Below are 23,135 nucleotides of genomic sequence, written 5' to 3' on the forward strand. Positions count from 1 at the left end.
GTCTCTCCTCCTCATAGCTGCGGCAGGAACTGAAGGCACTCTTCAGTGGAGCGCTCTCTGCAGCTCCGTGTCTGTGGCTCCTGCTAATGATGGGGAAGTATTTCTATCCGTCTGTTTGCTCTCAGACTCACTTCAGCCCCCCTTGGGTGGACGTTAAAAACAGCCAGAGCTGCAGATGGATCAGACAGAAGCTTGAGTTAGACCGTTCCCTCTAAGTCCCAAACCTGGCTACTTAGGTACACAGCTGTGCTCAGGGGTCTGCTGGCCTCCATTAAAGAGCAGAGTTTATTCTTGGACCGTGCTGGTAATCAGACAGCTGAAAGATATGTTATTACACCTCACGCACTGGCCTTGGATGAAACATGCCTTGGCATCAGAGTGCCAGCCTGCAAGGGAATTTAAAAGACCACATGACACGCTTGCTGTCGCCTCTGCTGGCTATATTCTGGGACGCTCCCAAACTGACCACAACGTCCACCAGTGCCTCTTTTCTAAAATATCCATACGAAATTTTCTTGGGTGAGTTCTGTCTGAGGCAATTATTTCTGTTTCTTACTTAATAACACTGTCACACATTAAACATTTAACTTGTGTTTGGCATGTAACCATTGCAGACAAGTCTGGTTTCTTGGTTCTAACCTGGGCTTCCCCCTTGGTTCTGGGGTCAACTTGATTTTCACTCATTTTAACTTATGAGCTGTTTCCCTGGCCTTTCCTGGGAAATGGTGGAACAGAGATGTGTAAGATCTGATACCGTGTATGAGGAACATGTGAGAGAGCTCATGGTCAGACAAGAAGCCAGAGGCTGGGGAATGGCCAGAATAAACCTCCATCCCTGCCTTCTCAGATCAGAATCAGAGACCCAGAAGAACCACTTTAATCCCTTCTGAAAAAGGGACCTAAGCTCCTCTCAGACACCCATTCTTAAAGGTCCCACAATGTCTCAGGACTGGCACCAAGGCTAGGACCCCAGCACATGAACTCTTGGGGAATGGACCCAAACCACAGCCAAATTGTAGAGATTCCAAAGGAAATCTGCAGAATTGCATACCCTATCTTGGAAGTATATGCAGGATTACAGAGCAAAAAATATTAAAGCCCAGAAACAGCGTGGTCCTTTGTGTAAATCAACCGCCCCCAGACACCTATGCACCTGCGAGCGGTCCTTATCTGTCCAGTGTGTGGGGCCCCATGCAAGCTCCCTTCTGATGAAGCCTTCTTTCCTATAGGAAGCCACTTGTGTTTTGGAGTACACTGACCTCCTAGGGAGGGAGGGATGGGAACCACACAGAGAAAAATCTGTGGTATTCAGTGATCTGTGTGAATGGCTTGCTCTTGCCCTGCTAGTAATTGCTGGAGGCCAGGCTGCTGCAAAGAAAATATCCAAACATAAATAAGCCAGCAGAAGCAAGCAATGCCAAGAAGGGAACAGTGTTCAGAACACACGCTTCCATCCCAGGAACCAGTGTGTATGTGTGTGTGTGTACATTGTATGTGTATATATACATCTGTGTGTGAAAGTCTCGGTCTTTCCGCTTCATCCGAGACAGGGTCTCTTGTGTCGGTCCTGCCTCAGCTCCAGTTCCATCCCAGGGAGGTGCACCAGGGTTACAGAAGCCACCATGATGCCCCAGCTTATTAAGAGAGATCCTAGAGATTTGAACTCGGGCCCTCACACTTATTTAGCAAGTCTGCTTGTCCCTAGCCCTGGAGCCAGCTGTCTAGGATTTTTTGGCTCTTTTTTTTTTTTTTTTTTTTTTTGGATTTGTTTTTTTTTTCCGAGACAGGGTTTCTCTGTATAGCCCTGGCTGTCCTGGAACTCACTCTGTAGACCAGGCTGGCCTCCAACTCAGAAATCCACCTGCTTCTGCCTCCCAGAGTGCTGGGATTACAGGCATGCGCCACCACCATCCAGCTTTTTTTTTAAATAATTTATTTATTTTTATTGTATGTGAACTGGTATGTTTCCTGTATGTGTGTCTGTGGACGTGTTAGTTACAGATGGCTATGAGCTGCTATGTGGGTGCTGGGAACTGAACCCGTGTTCTCTAGAAGCATAGCCACTGCTCTTTAACAGCTGAGCCATCTCTCCAGCCCCAGCCGGTTGTTCTTAATTGTATGATTTAATACGTTACTTGCTGAACCTATCCTGGGAGAAGGCAATCCTAACTACATTTAAATTGGGTTTCTCCAAGTCTCTGAAAAAGAGACTCCTGTTGTAAGAACAATAATCATAGAAAGGCTTTGGTTGTACTGAAGGTGAGGGAGAGGGTCCAGGAGTGTGGGCATCCTCTGCAATTATAAAAGGAAAGGGTTCATTCTCCTGGAAGTGGTGCCACCTACAACCATGCAGAGCTCAGCTGGGAAGGTGAGAACACACTGGTTGTGTTACAAGCCACCAGACTTAATCTCTTAATAGACAACGAGGTGGGACGCATCCTAGAAGCAGGGGTTATCTGTGAGTAACAAATTCAGGAGGGAGGTTTGTAACTTTTCAATAATAAGCATGTATTATGTTAGTTACTTTGAAACACTGCATTTGTGTAACGTTAGTTACTTTGAAACACTGCATTTATGGATGGACGAAAACTGCCCAGGTATGAATCCAGGTACTACTACTTATCCTGGAGAGGGAGTCTGGCAGATGCTGTGCTACTTAGCTTGAGGGGTCAGTCACGGAGCCAGGCATGCCATGTACCCCGTTAGAGCCTACCCATTAGCAAGCAAGCCCTGTCCCATGGGATAGCTCTCCGCTACGGTGCAGGAGACAGAAGTGTAGCTCTCAGATCAATTCATTGAAGCCAAGTTTGGAAAGGGGGCCAGGGAGGCTTGGAAGAGGAGGCAGAACAGTAACTGGAGTAAAAATTTAGTACGCTTTTCAATACAAAAATCAGCAAATTGCTACACTAAGGATGAACTCCCCTGCTCTGCAATGAACACATACCACAGGACAACTGTACATACACAGCAGTAACTCAGCAGGCCTAGTGACGTGTTCCGGATCAAAAGGCTTGCACACAGGGAGACCAGGAGGCTCGAGGCTTTGGCCGGGTCTTTCCTGCCATTCTCCTTTCCAAGGCTTAAAACACAGTGCCAGGGAACAAGCCGGCCCAGCCGGCTGGCAGACTGTCACAGTCTACACTACTAACTTCCATACGGCTACACACCAGCTACGTGCGATAGGCTCCTGAAGAAGAAAGACATCTGCTCCTCCTCCAGCTCAGCCAACCTGCTTCTCGGGCTGAGGGGTAAACCTTCAGATTTTATTGTTTCACTGAGACAAGAGAAATCAGTCTAACACACTGTTGGGTTTAGACTGAGGTGAGGGGTGGGGAATAGGGAAGGGCAGGGGGAATGGGGTGGTGTCACACGGTGAAATGCTTCCGTGTGAGGTGTCACACAGTGAAATGCTTCAGTGTACCTCAAAGTGATACTCTGAATACACCAAGGCACCTGTGGCAATGAAACACCGCCACAGACACGCTCACTGCTCTGCAATGTGACGGGGGTTTCAGGGAATACTTTTTAATTAAGAGAACAGATTTATTATTTTGATTCTTCTTGTTTGTCAGTCTTTTTCTACCTTTCCCTTCTTTTTTTTTTTTTTTTTTTTGGATTTGATTTTTGTTTTTTCGAGACAGGGTTTCTCTGTGTAGCCCTGGCTGTCCTGGAACTCACTCTGTAGACCAGGTTGTCCTCGAACTCAGAAATCCGCCTGCCTCTGCCTCCCAGAGTGCTGGGATTACAGGCATGCGCCACCACTGCCCGGCTACCTTTCCCTTCTTAATTTAAGAAGAATGTATCTAGAGAGAGGAAGGAAGCCAGTCCCACTCCCAGGCCAGAGGTGACCTGGGTTACGGCAGGACACTTGGAAGAGAAGAGGGCTTGTGTATAAGACCCCTAGAGGGTGCAAATCAGATCGCTTTAAATTTTACCATTTGTCTACAAGGAATAAAGCAAAGTTAAATTTAGATCCCAATTTAAGAACAGCAGATCAGATAGATAGAACCCGGGATTTTTTTTTCTCCTGTCCTGAGAGCAAAGGCTTACTGAAGTGTCAAAGGTCATTTTAACTCTTACTGCTCTGATGAGGCTTTAGAAGGCTTCCGGGGGAGGTTACACATACAGTAGGAGATCAGAGACTCTAGGAACACACTGCTTAAAGCAGGTTCTCAACCTTCCTAATGCTGCGACCTTTAACACGGTTGCTCATGCTTTGGTGATCCCAACCATAAAACTATTTTCATTGCTACTTCATAACCGTAATTTTGCTGTTAGGAATCATAATAAATATCTGATATTTCTAATGGACTTAGGCTACTAGTGTAAAAGGATCAGATGATCCCCCACCCCTACCCCCACCTCCCACTTCCACCTCCACCCCTGAAGAGGTCATGACTCACAGGTTGGGAACCACTGGCTCGAAGTTCCTTCGATTTCCTTTAGTCTAGTTAGGGTCCAGCTCCCCTTCTCCACACAAAGTTAAGATAAATGTCTTCATGGCAATGTAAGACTGGTCAGTTGCATGCGTGACCACATTAACAGAAATGAAGACAATTGGAGTGGTACTACAAACTACAAAGCATTTATCAAATATAACTCGACTCTTCACCATGGTGCCACACAGGGACAGCCATGATTATTAGCTCCCCTGGAGGCAAAGGTAATAAACTATCATCCTCCTTTCCTAGAGCCATCATTGTCCCCTTCTGTGCAACAGGTGCCGCTGTCACTTACCCACGCACAGGATGTTGAAACAGAATCCTTGAGAAGTGGATTTGTTGACCAGCTGGTCGGGCAGACTGTCAAATCCAACATGGCCAGAAAGTGACAAATTTCGCAGCTCTTCATTCTGGAATTTAAGAGAAGACATGCTTGAGGGACCATGAACTACATCACTAGCCGTCATTCCCGAGATCATTGTGACATACAAAGATGTCCTAGTGTCCAAGCCTTCCCTGGCTTCTTCAGTACCAACCCTGGAACCTCCTCCTCCTCTAGCCTCCCTCCGAAAGCAGACCACCTCCCCAGGGACCTCATTCCTTGCATTAAGTGTACGGTTCCAGGAAACAGGAGCTTAGAAGTAACTCGTTCAAATATGAACTAGGAAACATTTTTTTTTAATTTTTTAAAAAATAAAAATTTAATAGCTTCCATCATTCAAGAAAAACATTCCATTTACTCTCTAAATATGCAAGCAAACATTGTTCCAGGAATACAACCGGATCTCTGAGATGCTCACAACGGAGCACACAGAAGGCTACAACTACCCGGCGGTGGTGGCGCACACCTTTGATCCCAGCACTTGGGAGGTAGAGGCAGGCAGATTTCTGGAGGCCAGCCTGGTCTTCAGAGTGAGTTCCAGGACAGCCAGAGCAACACAGAGAAACCCTGTCTCAAAAAAACCAAAAATAAACAAACAAACAAACAAACAAACAAACAAACAAAAAGGCTACAACTAAGGAGCACTGTTCTAATCGCCATAACCCAATGTGTTTAAAACTTCTCAGCACACAAAGCAGGTCCATCTCTTCATTTCCTGTCCAGGCTCAGTGGCACTTCGTCACGAAGGCTCTGCACACACAGGACCTCCTCAGGGTGGACTAGTGGAGACTGGCAGGGGATGGGGGCTAGGGCACCCCAGTCAGGCATTGGAGTTGAGAGACTCATGTGTCTGAGATGACAGTGATGACCATTAACACAACTTTATAAACACATCTCACAAGCACTAGAGATCAACCATGAAGCTTTTTCTCCCTGAGATGCAGAAGTCACATACGGCAATCAATGACAATGTCCTAGTTAAGTTTTTCCAAGTAAAGAAGTCAAACGTGGAAAGCCTTCTGGGAGACGAGGTTGCTGGTACTCCGGCTATGGCTGTCACCAGCGGGCTTGGTATAATTCTGAATGTGGATGAAGAACCAATCTCATTGTCTCTGTGCGTTCGTGCGTGCGCATGTTTGTACGCATGCGTATGTGGGTGGGTGTAATGTTCACTTGGGGATGTACCTTCATGCGTATTCGAGTGCGTGTGGAATCCTGGGGTCTGTTCTGAGTGGCTTTCCTCAGTCACCCGCCACATTATGCTTTGAGGCAGGGTTTCTCACTAAACCTGGGGCTTAAATAGGCTGGGCTGTGGCCAAATGAACTTCAGGGATGTGGCTGTCTCTGTCCCCAGCACTACTGTTAACCAGCCCACATCACCACAGCTGGATATTTTACGTCAGAGCTAAGATTCTGAACTCAGACCCTCATGTCTGTGAAGCAGGCACTTTGCCAGATAAGCTATTCCCCAGCCTCACCATTCTGTTGTTTTTTTTTTAAAGGAAAGAAGGAAAGAAAGAAAGAAAGAAAGAAAGAAAGAAAGAAAGAAAGAAAGAAAGAAAGAAAGAAAGAAAGAAAGGAAGGAAGGAAGGAAGGAAGGAAGGAAGGAAGGAAGGAAGGAAGGAAGGAAGGAAGGAAGGAAGGAAGGAAGGAAGGAAGGAAGGAAGGAAGGAAGGAAAAAAGAAAGAAAAGGCTGTGCACAATAACTTACTCAATGATTTTTAAAGATTTTTTTAAATTCTCCTATTTTTATACTGTGGGGTTATGAGTATGACTTTAAAAAACAAAGCTGGCTCCATTCTCAAATTCCTATCGTTACTACACGGGCAGAGACACGTGACTCTGCCAACACTAGGACTGGCGGATGTTAATGTGTTTGTGATCACTAGACTACATACCAGCTCTAAAATTCTGGTTTTATGAAATAAAGGAAAGACTCAACCCCTTGCCTGTGCGGTGGCAGCTGCAGGTTTGAAGTCAATGGGACAGAGAACAGATGTCCACTCTATGAATAGTTTCCTTGAAACCTGCCAACAGTAAATACAAGACCAGAGAGCAAACACTTAGCCTTGAGTGGAACAACATGGGCCCCAGTTTTCCTCACACACGGGCCTCACACACATACAGGCCCAGTGGGCACTGGTCCTGGAGGATGGGGGAGCCGGCCAATACTGCCAGGCTTCCAGCCCCAGACCCGTGCCTGCCCCTTCCTTTCAGATACCTCAAAAGTTCAGGCCATAGGTATTTTTAGGGTGTTTACCACATCCACCATCCGTGGGGGAGGAACATGTGAAGCCAGCCCTGGATTATATTTAGAAATGTTTCCATAGCAGCTGTGTGGTAGCTATTGGGCACTAGGCTTGGAGAAGCCGTCACACCAGTCCTTACTTCTGTTCTGTCACATGTGTGAATGGTCACACAGCAGAGAAAAGGCTGGGAAAGACCCAAGCCCATGCTCCTCCTATTGCCAATCACAATTTCAACTTCCAGGGAAAGGCAGGGATGGATGCTACGGATCCTTGCTTGCTGGATTTCCAAATACCCAACATCCACCCGTAAGCCAATCCCAGGAAGGCGTCGGTTAGTAATTACAGCTCTCATCCCAGAGCCCCAGAGCTCTGCAGGCATCTCATATTCTCACCATGACCCAAAACAGGAGAAGCCACCCACACACCCACTTCCTCTCTCACAGCCCCGCCCCCGCCCCGCCTGTTTCTTCTCTATCCTGATGCTAGAGGGGTCTCAGTACCCACAGGTTCCCTTCAACTCCCTGCCATCCCGAGGCTGTCCAAATCTCCATTCTTCCTGCATCTCCTACTTCTGACCAGGAAGCACCTGACACATTGACGAGTCACCTTCCAAGCCTGAGACAAGCCTAGGTATCATTCATTCTGCTAGGCAACAGTGACTCACATTTCCCGTGATCTGCAATGGCTATACCTTACGGACTCCACTGAAACATTACTCCCTAATTTATCTTTATTACGAAACCTTGGGGGGGGGGGATGCTGAATAAACATCACCCCTTTCCAATAAAAAGAAACCTCTGATATTCTCTGATCATCATGACTAATAGATGATGGTGGCTAATGTTCTGGAAGTGCCCTAAACAGAAGCAAAGTGATGCTATTTTCTTAACTGCATGAAGTAGCTGTGATCACCCAAGTTAAACTTATAAATGAGGAAACAGAGGCACAGAAGTTAGTCATTTACCTAAGGCTGCAGAGCTATTGAAGCTGAGGGGCAGAAATTTGAAGATTAGGAGCCAGCATCTAGAGCAAAGACCATGCCCTAGTGTGGTATAATCTATGATGCTGCCAGGTAGGCCTGGACACTGTGACACTTCAGCTACTATAGATGTCCAGTATGTTGAGACAAAAAAAAAAAAAAAAAAAAAAAAAAACCTCGACACTAGTTCTTTGGCAACCATAAAAGGCGGAAATTGAGACTCAGGATGGGCAATGTGCCCCCAGTATATTTTCACTCCCCTGGCAATGCCAACACATTTTGATTTCTGCAGCCATGGCACATGAAGCCTGTAATAGAAGGCTTAGTTCTAACCATTTTGGAAACAAAAGTAGCAACATGAAACCACTAAGTAAGTGACCAGAAGACCTTAATTGGTGTGATCCGCCCCCCCCCATGCTAATCTATCTGCAGAAGGTTGCTTCCTGAACCAATCCCACAGCCCGCCACCGTGCATGGAGCGGTGACTGAACTTGATTTGTACAGAACAGCCAGTTTTAATCAGACTGCTTCAGTTTTCTCTTTTCAGAACATGACTTCTTGGGGATAATTACCTGTTCCCCTAAAAAGCATACTAAAATCACTAAAGTAGAAGTGTGTTGTTTCTGTTATTCATTGTTAAACATTGTTTCCAACCCTAAGAAGTTTTACAATGTAGCAGTAAAGACAAGCCATACTAACTATAACACTATTGAGGATAAAAGTTATAAATTCCATCTTAACAGAGGGGCATGGGAAAAGGGGAAGCTGCTTTTTTGGCTGTACCAGTTCGGGGCACCGATGGAGCTCCCCTCGATACATCAGTGAAACAAGGGTGCAGCTTGCAGGGATATTTCTAGATGAAAGCTACCTGTGTCCAAGAGCTCTCTTGGCAATGAATGTACACCCTCGAGTTCATAATCTGAAAGTTTTAAAAAGATGCCCAGCTGACTTCATTATCGAGACAATTATAAGACAGCTTATATAAGAATGTATGTCAACATCCAGTTCTAAACGCCTGTCTAGACCGTGTTCCACAGGTCAACGTCGTACTTAAGCAGAGCAGGATGACAGAAAGGCCAGAGCTGACAGACCCGGGTTTGAATTCCCGCTTTGTTTCCTACTTGCTTTCTGTCTTTGTTCTGTCACCAATAAAAAACGCAGCAGCGCTCAGCAGGGCTGTGGTTCATGGTCCTCAGGAAACCTGAGTTTCCTTTCCCCAGTGAGGCGTGTGAGGCGGGAGGAAGGGACAGCTCCAATTGTAAAATCTGAAATGAATTAGTTCCGTGACTGCTGTGAGACACGGCAACGCTGATCTGAAACGCTCTTGGACAAAGCAATCGATTAAAACCAGCCCTGAGAAGGGCAGAGTGAACAAACAGAAGGCAGGAGAGCGCCTGAGGGCTCCGGCATGGAGGACAGTCCACCTTCAGAGGGTAAGCTCGGTGACAGAGTCGGAGGAACACAGAGAATGCAGATCAACGGTTCACAGCATCAGCAGCCTCCAAGGTTGGAAACCATTCTGCACTCCCCGCCCTCACTCTGGCTGCTATTTTAATCCATGCCAGACTCTCGAAATTAACAAGCTTGATGCACCCAGATGGACGCTGTTCCCCACAGTCCAAGTGATACCCACTTCTTTTACTTTAAAAACCAAACTGTTCAGCACCAGATGTGGTTTAGCAAAGTAGCCTATACCCTCTGATCCTTATCAAGGGGCGGAAGCAAGAGAGTGAACGTTGCCATGGTAACGTTTTGTTATCATTAAAACAAATTAAAATTATGAAAGCAAGATAATTTTTACCTTTCAGGTCAAAACGGGTTTCCCCTCTTACATATACTCTTGATTTGACATATAATTTATGTGTGCAGATGAGTGTTGGAGATTTTGTATACAAGATGCAGTTACTACATTCTTGTCATAGCCTCAGTTTGTGCACAGTAAATCATAGTGATCCAAGTTGTTTAATCCCGAGGCTTAATTTTTTTTTCATCTGTAAAGTGATGTGACTTAGGCAAAGACTCCCCCCAACCCCCAAGTAAAGTCTCTGGGCCTTTTGCCAGTTCTAAGGTTTCTTTTGTCTGGAAATCAGAGATGCCTAAGTCCACAGCTGTCACTTGCTTAAAGAATGGTAACATAGGAGATACTCCAGGCAAGACAGCTCTGGTTGCCAGATCAAGACAGCTTCTTTACAAGAGAAGGCAGTTGGAGAGTCTATCAGACATCCTGAGAAACTACAACCACTGGAGATTGTGTGCTTGTGTGTGCATGAGTGTGTGTGCACACACATACACACACATACGCACACACTGAACTTTTCATTTCTGCTTTTCCTACGATCATTATCACTTAGTCAAAAGTTGTATAGTTAGATCCCAGGCATGCATGATGGAGGAAGCGGGAAGGAGGAGAGAAGGAAGGGGAGAGGAGGGAGAGGAGGAGGAGGAGAGAGAAAAGGGGAGCCCCAGGAGCTCCTGTGTGAGTCAGTTATTTGTTGTCAGGGATCAAAGTGAATCTTTACTGAGGCTATTATTTACCTTGTGCTATTTACACTGAGGAGTCATGTGTGCGAGACACCATGCTAGACACTAAGTGCAAAGCACTCCCACCCTGTGGAATGTGTCAGGCAAGCAGAAGCCGGCAAAACAGCCACAAAAGTACAACACACTGAGTCCTGCTGTGTGCACAGCCGCTGCTAAGAGCCATGCATCTGCTGGTGAGAAAACAACACCTGGAACTGTGGAGCAGCCCAGGAACAGTGGGGAAGCCCGGGTCAGTCACAAAGTTGACAATAACTGATGCTTTTCAACTTTCTAACTCATGTCATTACTCAGACTTCAAGTACACTGGCCAGCCTACTTACCATATGTAGAACCTTGTACAAGTAAGCAAGTATTTCTCAATACTAATCAAGCCATTAACTCTAAAGGAATCAAATGCAGGCTATCTACTTGAGGCTCGTCAGTGAAACCGGGAGTCTCTCTGGGCAGCAGTATGAGTGAGACACAGAGGAACCCATAGCACAGCATGAATGGAAAGAATAGCTGTGTAAGGCACGCGCCCGTCCGCCCGCCCACCCTGTTGCTGTCTCTCCTCCCTGGGAAGCCATTACTACTGGGAAGAGAGAGGAGATTTTCATTTAGGGAGTTTCTGTGGGGCTTCCTGTTTCTGCAGTACAGAAGAAGACAGGCTGAAGAGAAAATGCAGATTCTCACCCAAAATCTGACTAAGCTACCTCCCAGTACCTGAAGAAATCCTGACCTCAAACTACTCCCTGAGTATTCTAATTGATCATTTCTGGAAACACATACCCGTCCCAACTATAATCCAGAGAGAACAGAACTGGTCTCAGACTCTTTAAAAAAAAAAAAACTAAGCTTAGTGTGAAGATGGGAACTGCCCTCCCTCAGTTCCCAAACGGAAGGGAAAGCAGAAGAATTTGAAGTATGGGCCCAAACCACAGCCATGACGCCCGCACCCGCACGGAATGCCTTCAGGAGGAGGCTTTGCTGGGGTGACTTTCAAAATTCGAAGCCTCTCAAACATTACACTACCAGTAAGGGTCACATTCTTTAAGGATGATTTGAACAGCATTTGCAAATCTGCTAGTCATCTATACCATGAAATCCAAACCCTGGAGCCAAGAAAATCCCCAAGGAAAGGGTGTTCCCCATTCACACAGCAGAAGAGAGCCAGAGGGAAGAGCGGAAGTTGGGAAGAAAATGAAGTTAGCTTCTCTTCCTAGCCGGCTAGGACTGGCACTGAGAAGAGGGGTGTGGGGGGGAGGGGGGCCCAGCTCCAGGCACGGAACAGGCGGATCAGAGCGTAAATAGCCCCAGGGGCACCCAAGAAAGCTCTGACCAACAGCCCCAATTCCAAGTGCTGCTTCTAACTAACTTTTTCCTTTAAAAGATTTCCAGGAAAGGAAACTGTTTTTCTAGATCTTGGGGGTAGGAAGGGATGCATCTGATAAAATCTGTCCCTATGCTGTAGGTCATGTAGAGAAAAACAAAGAGTCCACATTCAGGCCCTTTCCAATTTCGCCCTGTGCTCTGACTTGGTCAGTGGGGGCTTCTTGAGCACGCTGTACCAAGTTAGCGGTTCCCCTCTGTGGCCAGATATAACAGCTCCAGCATTGCCGCCCCTCCGTGCCTTGCTTTTTGCCATCCTCTTTGTTTGTGTGTTTGTTTTTCTTGTTTTTAGAGACACGATTTCTCTGTGTAGCCCTGGCTGTCTTAGAACTCACTCTGTAGACCAGGCTGGCCTCGAACTCAGAAATCCACCTGCCTCTGCCTCCCAAGTGCTGGGACTAAAGGCGTGCACCACCACCACCTGGATTGCCATACTCTTCCTATCTTGCTTTCTCTCAGACATCAGATGCTTCCAATCTACCAGCTAGTTCCTATTTCTACACCTGAAAAGCCAGGCACTTGCAGATAAGAACTAGGGTACAGCCGTGTCCTTCCACAGCACAGGGCCAGGGAAGCAGGAGGCGGAGCTTTACGAGAACCACGGCCCTGGGCTATGGCTCACCCTTCAGCACCAGACACACTGGTGACCAGGTCTGGTTGGTTCCTGGTAAAGCCTTCTATAAGGGCCTGAGAACACCACACTAGTCTCCAGCTCATCTTGTCTTCTGTACAGCCTACCTTCAGATAAAAGGATGAATACTCACCTTTCTTAAAAACCCAGCTGCTTTGGCTGGGGCTAGGTAGCATTTTACCTCCATTGCATCCAAAATTAGATTTTTCTGAAGTCAATTAGAAAAGACACTGCGGCTGGGCAGTGGTGGTGCACACCTTTAATCCCAGCACTTGGAAGGCAGAGGCAGGCGGATTTCTGATTTCAAGGCCAGTCTGGTCTACAGAGTGAGTTCCAGAACAGCCAGAAAAACCCAGTCTCAAAAAATGAAAAAAGACAAGACACTGCTCAAGTGTACTGAGCCCCAGCTGTGGCTCCCCCATCCCCACAGATGTGCAAATAAAATACCCCATGGGCAAATGACCGTTAAGTATGATGACCCAAAAAACACTCGAGTGGGAGCAAAATTTTCCTTATGGACATCATGTTTTCCAAAAAGTCTGTTTAAACTCAAGAGGCCCGAGCGAACTGGAAGCCAAGAATTAACAACAACAAAAGGCTGTTCCTTACATTTCCAGAGACCACAGCCTTTCTGCTGGGTTCTGGGTGACTATCGCCCGCAGGAGCCTCACAAATCCTCAAAGTGCTGACCAGAGCAAAGTCCGGCGTTTGGGGAAGGCAGGATCCACGTGTGCATTCCAGGAATGCTTACACACTTCACAGCGCCCAGAGGAAGAAGGGTGGGAGGGGAGGGACGCGGAGAGACAAACAGACGCAAAAGGTCACAATGCGCTTAGGAGCAGATGCTACAGCTGTCCCAACCCCCATCAATCACCTCAAAGTTAATGCACACAACGCAGACACCTAACATCATTTCAGACCCCTCAGGCTTTCCAGTGGCACCCCAAACTACCCACCTCTATTTAAGACTCACCAGGTCTCCACCACCCAACCACTATATAATCCCTCACGGAGATCACGGCGGCCCTTCCTGCCCTGCCTTATGACAGACTTAGACAAGTTTTCTAAAACCATGGGTGAGTTCACCATTAAGAGAGCTAGCAAGCTGGAGTCAGCTCAAATTTTTATACACCATTGCCCTCTCCATGTTCATGAATCCATTCCCCGGCACTTCCTGTTTCGGAAACCCTGTGGCTTAGTTTATATATTTTATTCACTGAATTCCTTAATCAGCAAATAATAAAGCCTGGATGAGCTACTTCCTTCCCTGTGCAACCATTTCTATCACCGGACATAAATTAGCACTTCCTTTTTCTAAGATACCATTTATTTGGCTGTCCCTTTCTGAAAGGGGGAGAGGGGTTGTAGAGAAGGGCCGTGGTTACGGTAATGAACACAGACTGGCAGTCTCTCCGAGACAGGAGGAAACACATGAAGCCAACTCTAAAACAGAAGGGGGGTGGGGGGGGGGTACCAGGATTGTCTTCAGTCACAACCTGGCCATTTTCTCCTCCCAAGGCAACTCAGATCCTTAAGCGAAGATGACCTAGTCATCTCTGACATACTCATAGCACCTGAAAACTAAGGACTGTACCCAAAATACCTCAGGGTATAATAACTATGCTCCTAAGAAACAAACACACAAATGAACATATGACCTTATTCTCCAAATAGCACATAATGGTGATGGTCCAAATTCACAAACTCCTGTGAGAGTTTTCATGATGTCTGAGCCTCAGCTCTGATGGAACACTACCAGGATAGAACAGAGGTTGTCCACAGACATTTGGGGTGTGTAAGCATTCTTATAACCACATAACACCTCATCAGAAACCTAGAAGCTTAGCACACCCTCATTTAGTTCCATAAGTCATGACTTGAGTCTCTGCTCAGAAGAACACAAGGCTGGCTGAGCCAAGGTAAGTCCAGAGGTTCTAGGGCAAAGTCTACCAACAAGCATTTGGGTGAATGAAAGATTCGGTTCCTTGTAGCTAGGAGACTAAAGACTGCCAGAGGATAAGCTTAGCTCCAAAGGTCATGACCGTTCCCAGCCATGAACGCACCCACCCACCCACCCACTTCAGAGCCAGCAATGGAGAGGCTCCCAGAGTGCCTCTCTCATTTGGGGTACCCTTCATCAGAGAAAGCCCAATCCCTTATGAAGAACAGCCTGGCTACATCAAGTCCACCCAGAATAATCCTCACTTTTTTTTGGGGGGGGGGTTGGTTTTTTTTTTTGAGACTGGGTTTCTCTGTATATCCCTGGCTGTCCTGGAACTCACTCTGTAGACCAGGCTGGCCTCAACCTCAGAAATCCGCCTGCCTCTGCCTCTCAGAGTGCTGGGATTACAGGTGTGCACCATCACCACCCGGCTTAATCCTCACTTTTAACTGAACTGCTTTGTAACTTAACCTACTCCCAGGAATAGAAGACCCACCATGGTGGCCAGTCCTGGAAGACAAACCAGGTGTGTGTATACCACGCAGCTGGGGTTGTGGGCCACCACAGGGTTCTGACAACCTGAGACTGCATCAGGATTGGATATAATCAAAAATATTCCCTCAACTGAGAAAAGAATACAAGCTGGTTTCTGGGAAGGGGACAGAAATTATTAATGGCACAGCAAACTAGATTGCCCCAGGTCAAGAGTGTCCCTCTCTTGTTTATACTGAATGTGACAGTTCCACAAGGCCAGTGACTGCCCATCTGGAGGTTTTTCTGCTTGTGGAAGAATCTAGAACAAGAGGACTTTGCAAATATATAAGTGCTGGTTATGTGACAGGAATCCTTGGGACTGAATGAGGACTCAGAAGACAAGTCAGCGGGACAAAAGAATGACTCACAAGTGTTTCATGATGAAACAGAGGACCAAGGTTAGGTGACAAGGTCACCCAGCGGAGACCTCTCTTAAAGGAGGTCAGCTGAGCTCAGAGTCACAGGGCTTGCAGAAAATGCCTGGTGATTAGAGGCAAGGAAGGCCCTGAATCTACCTGGGAAGGCAGCAAGGAAAGGAGGAACTCCAAAGGCACAGGAAGAATGAACAGGAAAAGGGGAACCATCACAAGCCGAACTCTGGGACTAGAAAACAGCCTCACAGCTAAGTCTGCTAAAGCTTCTTGGAATAAAGCATTATGAAGACACATCCAAGCAGTGGACCTTTCTATACCCCACCCGGCACTGACACTCCAGCTTTTTGTGGATGAAGGGATCCAGTGAGCAGGCATAGTTGGAAAGATTCCACTGTTTTCTCCCACCCAGGGAGCTTAATCTTCCCATCCCTCCAGCAGAACAAGGGACTCTGGAGTACAGAATTGTCTTCTGGCCAAGGTTCTAGCCCACATTACCAGACTGGGCAAACATCCAAATAGTTGGCTGTTTGATGCAAACTTTCTCCGGGGTGGGGGTTGGGGTGGGGGTGAGGGATGGAGGTTGGCCAGAAAGCACAGCTTGCAGAGAACCTGACAGTTACAGCTACAACCCCTGGCCTTCTAGACCTGCTGAAAGGCTTCATTTCTTTCTTAGTCTGCTTTCCAAAAGGAAAAAAAAAAAAAAAAAAAGGACGCTGTAGGCCCAGTGTTCTCAGCAGCAGAAGGGGCAGCTTTCTAGCTTGCTGGGCTAACTGCACATCTCACAAGCATCCGCCTAGCTGGGAAAGCAAGCTGGTTGTGGGGTTTTCTCCCATGTATGTCTGCTCTCGGGCAGGCAGATCCAAACCACTGCATTGCATTTTCAAAGTGTCCTTTCGCTGGGTGATTTTAAATGCTGGCTTTCTTGTCCTGATTAGCTAAGGGGAAACAAGCCTTCTTTTCCCAGGCTGCCTGCCTGAACTGCAGGAATGTTCCCACAGTCCCCCCTCCGCCCCCTATTGTTGCCCAAACTTAAAGAGGCATTTTATTTATTGATTTTTAATTATTATCAGGTTCATGTGGCTGAATAACACACAGAGGACCCAAGCAGAACACTGGGAAAATTCTACGAACAATAACTCTATAAAAACCCCATCAGCTCTTGACATCCAGGGCTCCAAGCAGGTTATTACACAAAGCAGTAAGGCTTGGGCCAGCATCCCAGGTGCTCACCCGAGGAGGCAGCATCCAGTTCCCCCGTGCCTCTCAGATTAATTGATTAAATTAGGGGATCTATGACAGGGACTAGTTCTGACAGCCTCTGATAACATGATTACGGGGAAGGATCACATTGAAATCAAAACCCAAAAAGATTATATGGCTCAGCAGGAGGCCCTAGCTGTCCTTCAGACATTCTGAGAAGACAGAAACTAAGAAAGTTAGCTGAGACCCAAGTGGAACAAAAGACCAGAATTAGCATAAGGCTTGGGTGCTGGTCCAAGGAGCGGCCATTAAACATTCCCAATGCCGAGTGGTTTATCAGAATAACTATTATCCAAGTGGTGAAGGCGAAAGGCAGGCAGGGGAGAGATCGGCGATTCACACCAGCAGAAGTAACTCCGTGGCCATCTGAGAAACCTGCAAGCCTCAAATCCCATCTACACGGACAGGATCAAACTGCTTATCTTCCTGTGATCAGGGCCCCACAGTTAAAAAACCCCCTTTGCCACAACTTGCGACGAGAAGCAGGGTTAGAACAATGCAGCAGCTGCAACCACAAGGTAAGGAAAGGAGGCGTGGCAGCTCCTCCCAGCATCCTCCTCAGCTTCCTACCCGCTCCAACCATTTACTAAATCACGAGGCACTGCAACAAACATAGGCACGGATGGACACCTGACGATCACAGTAAAACCAGACGTATTCGGTCAGAGAAACTGGTGATTCCTCAGTCTCCACAGAGGGTAGACCGGTGATAAGTTGTCTTACGTTCCACCCATGCTTACCAGCACGGAGAGGCACAGGGAAAACAGTTCGGAGCTGAAAGGAGCCACATCGTGAAGGCCAGAACACTCAGAAGAGAACACAAGTTCCTCCACTTCTTAGAAAGAATCCTTCTTTTTACTATTATGAGTATGAGTGTTTGCCTGTATATATGTATTAGCATCCTGTGTATGCCTGGTGCTCAAAGAGGTCGCAGGGGTTGTTGGCTCCCCTGGAAATGGAGTTATAAATGATTGTGAGCTGCCATGTGGGCGGGGAAGGGGGGGCAATAACAGTTGACCCATCTTTCTGGTCCCAAATTCTTAACCACCCAAAGAAGCAAAAAGAGGAGATCCAAGTTTCCCTTGAAAGAGCCACAGAAAGCCATAGGCCACAGTCTGTAGTGGAGATCCCCGGGCTTGTATTTTGATGCTAATTCCACTCCTCAGGGGGACTGCAGATGAGGCTTTGCCTTGAGAACCTTCTCCCCACCTTAACTTTTCAAATAAAGGCTTGAGCCAAAGATTAGGCAGGAGGAAGTGGGAGGAGTTGAGAGTTTGGGGGACAACAAGGGATCGATGGAGAGGTTGCAGAGAGAGAAGCTCGAGGCCTGGAGAAAGTGGAAGTTATATGGGATAATATAGATGGGAATTGAGTAGTGTAGTGGGAGATCTGCCCAGTCTAGGCTTCTAGCTTGTATTGTTACTGAGTTGAGACTTCTTTTACTGGGTAATTGGGTTGGATACAAAGTAGCAACAATTGTCTACTGAGGTAGAACTACCAGCGCTAGCAAAAGAGAACAGGACCCCCCTCCCCACCCCCAGGTGGCCACACCTTAAGGGTGTCAGCAGGACCCTCCTTCCACAGCAAAGAACAGCACAGCAACAACGGGCTGATCCAGTCCTTAAGAAAATCCCGCTTCATTCCCTGTGAAGCGGACTGTTTGGGCCCCTTTCCACAGATGGGGAAACCAAGCTCACTTAAATAGCAAAGCCGGAGCTTAAACCAGTTTCACCAGATTCCAGGCCTATCTCCACTCACACCTTCCACTGCACAATTAAAATCAGGTCTCAAAGAATAGCCGCTTCTGCACCAACCGCACCTCCTGTGCATCCTGTAAGCGGAACAGCACACTCTTCTGTGCGTGTCTCTCGCTTCCTTATGCGTTACAGAAGCTCACCATATCTGGTCAGTCGTCACATCTTCCAGCTAGAGTATACTACACACACTTTCATACTTGCCATCCCAGGGGAGTGTTTCCTGGGTTTTATATGTTTGTTTTGAAACAGAGTTTCTCTATGTACCCCTGCCTATCCTGGAACTCACTCTGTAGACCAGGCTGGCCTTGAACTCACAGAGATCTGCCTGCCTCTGCCTCTAGAGTGCTGGAATTAAAGGAGTGTGCCACCACCCACCGACTGGCCAGAAAAGTGTTTCTTATTCATCTTACTTTCACCTTTACCTACTATACACACCACCTATAACAAAGACTGTATGTTTACAGACAGGGAATGGCAGAGTAAGTTGTCATAAAAGTCTATACAACCTGCCTTGCCCAACGCAATATACAAGGTAACTGAGAAGCATGCAGGGACAGAACCCAGAGCCCTAGGAACAGGCTGAGCGGCCTCAGGCATACGTTGGAGGTCAAGTGTAAACGGGGCTTTGAAAAGTGGGAACAAAACAGTGTGCGACTGCTCTAGACATAAGCTTTAGTACCTACCGACTCTTCCAATGCCCAGCCCAACAGTTGTGTAAGGATTCAGTAACAAGCCGGCTGCAGCAGAATTCTTGTCACCATGGTATTAGCAGTCCTGGGGAGTCTGTTAAACCAGTTCTGGGCAGCCTTTTATAAACAAGAGCGACACAGATATATGCTGACCGTAGCAGAGTACCCAAAGCCCCACTGGGAGTGTCACACTATCTGCTGAGATGGAGAACTGCAAAGGCTCTCGGCCATGCTCCACAGACCCCGGCTGTGAGATGGAGAGCAAGGCAGGCTAAGGGGCGGGGCCCCGGCGGGCAGGAAGTAGGGGGAGCAGAGGAGGGTCCACAGCCACCGCTGGAATGGACCTTGCTTTTACCACACACAGAGCGGAAAGCTGGGGGAGGGGACGATAGCGCACACAAACGATTCGAGGCCTCCGGAGGCTGGGGCTAGAGGAGTGTGAGTTCAAGGCCAACCTGAGCTATACACAGCCCCAATCCCCAAAGGCGAACAAAAGCAAAACAGGAGTAAAACTTATGATCTAAAGACGATGGACCTTAGATTAGGCAGTCTGCAGCAACCACACTCATGCTCACTCACTTAAGCTCGCCAAGGCTCCCCTCCACTCTCCTGAGGGAAGCAGAAGCACGCAGTGGCAGGGACGGCAGAAGAGGGCGGGGTCATTGAGCAGGCCCAACAGATGCAAACCACGAGTCTAAGCAAGGAAATTCCTAGCACTTCCTCCGCGTCTACCAGACCCCACGAAGGAAGAAGCACAGAGGTGTGGCCACGCCCCTCTGGGCAGCAAGGAGAACTCTGCAGACTCCTACCTCCCACGTGGAAAAAACCTCCACCGCATCAAGTTAATGCAGAAAACGAAAGATGAACTTTTGGGAGAAAGAGGGAAGGTCCAGAGTCATTTCCACATTCTGTTGGAGGAGGAGGAGTGAAGGATGTTCGCTACTTGGTGCATACAGGCATGCATGTGCACACAGACAGACAGACTGCATCAAGTTAATGCAGAAAACGAAAGATGAACTTTTGGGAGAAAGAGGGAAGGTCCAGAGTCATTTCCACATTCTGTTGGAGGAGGAGTGAAGGATGTTCGCTACTTGGTGCATACAGGCATGCATGTGCACACAGACAGACAGACTGACAGGCAGACAGACACACACACACACACACAGAGTTTGCCAATGGAACGTTATATGATTCTGAGCTTATGAAAAAAAAACCTATAGGATTTGTTAAGATGGCTTAGTGGATAAAGCCACTTGCCACATAATCTTGGTGACTGGGGTTCAATCCCCAGGACCCAAAACAGAAGGAAAGAACCAACTCCATGACTTACATCCGTGTTCTCCCATCAAGGACACACATATGCACAATCATAATACATTTAAAATTAAAAAAAAAAAGACTTTAGTAGCTAGTGATATTTTACCCCCACGGACACTTATGTCCCTGCAGCTGGGCTAGCCTGGGCTCAGTGGCATTTCATTTTAAGTTGTTTCAGTTGATAATTTATTTACTCAGGCTCTCATTTCTGAAACTTTTAATTCACTCACATTCTTTTATGTGCACTTTTCTGCAGCTACAACTGGAACAAAGTTCAAGGGGAAAGTCACTACGGCACCGGCACCGATACAGCCCTCGCAGTGCGCTCACCTGCCTGCGATCTCCAGAATCAACCAGCTTGCAAGAGCTTGCCCAGGCTTTGGGAATCGCAACCAGGTGTCGTCTACTCGAGCACTGATATTTTTCCATAAGAGCAGTGCAACAAATGGAAACGTATTTCAAAACCAACTTTAAATAAATTTCAAATCACACATTACATAACATCGTATACGCTTGCCAGGGAAAATCAGCCATCGTGCTCTTGAGTCTTTTCCCACACTTCCCATTCCTCTCCCACCAAACACACACTAAGTCATGGAGTTTGTTCTTTCCTTCTGTCTTGGGTCCTGGGGATTGAACCCAGGTCACCAGGATTTTGTGGCAAGTGGCTTTACCCACTGAGTCATCTTAACAAATCCTATAGGTTTGTTTTGTTTTGTTTTGTTTTACACAAGCTCAGAATACTGTACTCTTCTCTCTACCCGTCTCCACATGATAGATACTGTGTAACTGGGCCTACCTCAAGATGAATATGCACAAGAACCTTTCCAATGCTATCCCTGCAGAGTCAGCTTCACCACCATCACCACCATCACCACCATCACCATCATCACCACCATCACCATCACCACCACCATGTTGGAAATACTATAGATTGAACCCAGGGCCTCATGGTAGTAGTGAAGTACCCACCTGAGGCACAGACTACTCAGAACACTGAATACCAACCCTCTGGCCTTTAGTGTCATCATCCACAAGAGGGACAGAAGGAAAGAAAACTGTATCGTGTTCGTAAGCTACTTCCCACGGTCTATACGGGATGCTGTCTCCAAATGTCTATATGTGAAGTCCATACATAAAACCAGGTTTGGCTTTTCTTTGCAATGTTACTTCCTGTGGGCTACACAGAGACCTTGCCCCCGAGAGTCAACATTGGAGCAGGCAGGACGGCTGAGAGTTTGAGCACTCTGCTCTTGCAGAGGACGACGTTTGGTCCCCAGCGTCCATATGGCCTCTCGGACTCTAGTTCCAGGAGATCTGACAACCCCTTCTGGCCTCTGTGGGCTCTTGTACTTATATGGTACACATAAACTCACTCAGGCTACACACACATGAATAAATAAAAGATGTACCGTGCCCAGTGTGGTGATGTATGTTTTACTAAATCCCAGAATGTGGGAGGCAGGAGCAGGGGGAACTCTGCGAGTTCAAGGCCAGCTAGGACGATATAATAAGTTTCAGGACAGCCAGAGCTACTTAGTAAAACCATGTCTCAATCAATCAGTCAATCAACCAATCAAGCTTTTAAGAGGCCGGGAGAGGAGAGCCCACATTTTGTTTTTCTGAATAGGGTTATTTCGCAGGCCCCTCTCAGCGGGCAGCCATCATAAGTCCTAAGTATGAAATCACAGAATGCAGGCCTCTTCTGTCTGGTCATCTTTTGGGCACTGTAGGGTCTTTCCCACACAGAGCAGGCTAAACAGGAACACAGAAGCTAAGTGTTACTTTATGAGTGTCCCTCCAAATGTAGTCAGGAACATGTAAGAGGTATGCGAGTTTGTTTCCAACCCCACAGCCTTGAAGGTGTGATAGAGCTCTTGCGTTCCTTGTGTGAGGCCCTGGGTTCAATCCCCTACACCGCCGGAATCCAAGCCAGCTGGCATCATCTGGCCTCACGTCCCCTGGGAGTTACGTCTTCATGGACTTCAGCCAAAAGCAATATATTGCATTAGAGCCAATGGCAAGTTGACCCAAAGACCAGCTGTCTTCCATTACACAGGCCACTGAAAAGATTTACAAAAATGTGACATTATGAATCGACTCTACATTCTTAGTTTGAAAAGCAGTTCTTTTTTTTCATAAAACAGTGTTATTTATGTCAGCGTCTAATACGTTTATTATTGTTACTTCAAGTGAATTTACAAATGCCTTTAAACTTAGTAACAGTAGACTGAAGTTGCAACAAGAAAGCCCTGGGAAAGCCTAAAAGAGAGGCTTTGTGTTAGCATAAAGTATCCCAACTAACCAAAAGTGTTCCAAGCTAATACTTCCACAGCACGTGCTCTGGATAGCAGAGTGCTCCCCAACATACCTTGTACTGTCTGTCAGAAACTCAGCGTCCTTTACTGCCTCTGCTGAGGGGCCTCACGAGCAACCCGATTCACACAGGTGTGCCACACAACCCTTACAAGGGCTCCCGTGAACATTCCACTGCACTGAGTTCAACCTGACCTAGGCCATCGGCAGCCAGCTCCATAATGCTCACACTGACCAGGCCCGAGCAGGATCCATGCTACTGAGAAGAATCAGCCTCCGGACTATCTGGAACGCCTTACTTCTACTGCCCGTGAATTTTTAGTAAGCAAGTCAGGGGATTTGGCTCAGTTCTGG

General features: G+C 47.2%; 1 protein-coding gene across 6 annotated transcripts in view; it reads right to left on the reverse strand.

The window, feature by feature from the left end:
* Septin11 (septin 11) overlaps positions 1 to 23,135 on the reverse strand; it is a 142,230-nt gene that overhangs the window by 90,950 nt on the left and 28,145 nt on the right. For 5 of the 6 annotated variants that reach the window (XM_052198472.1, XM_052198473.1, XM_052198477.1 and 2 more), the window contains exons 2-3: positions 6,774 to 6,851; positions 4,738 to 4,852 (exon numbers count right to left, since the gene is read on the reverse strand). In XM_052198472.1, the coding sequence (XP_052054432.1) occupies positions 4,738 to 4,852; positions 6,774 to 6,851 (193 nt within the window). The remainder of the gene's footprint in view (positions 1 to 4,737; positions 4,853 to 6,773; positions 6,852 to 23,135) is intronic. The other variant, XM_052198474.1, reaches the window with a different exon arrangement.

This window comes from Apodemus sylvaticus, chromosome 11, assembly GCF_947179515.1.
Source record: "Apodemus sylvaticus chromosome 11, mApoSyl1.1, whole genome shotgun sequence".
Taxonomy (NCBI): domain Eukaryota; kingdom Metazoa; phylum Chordata; class Mammalia; order Rodentia; family Muridae; genus Apodemus; species Apodemus sylvaticus.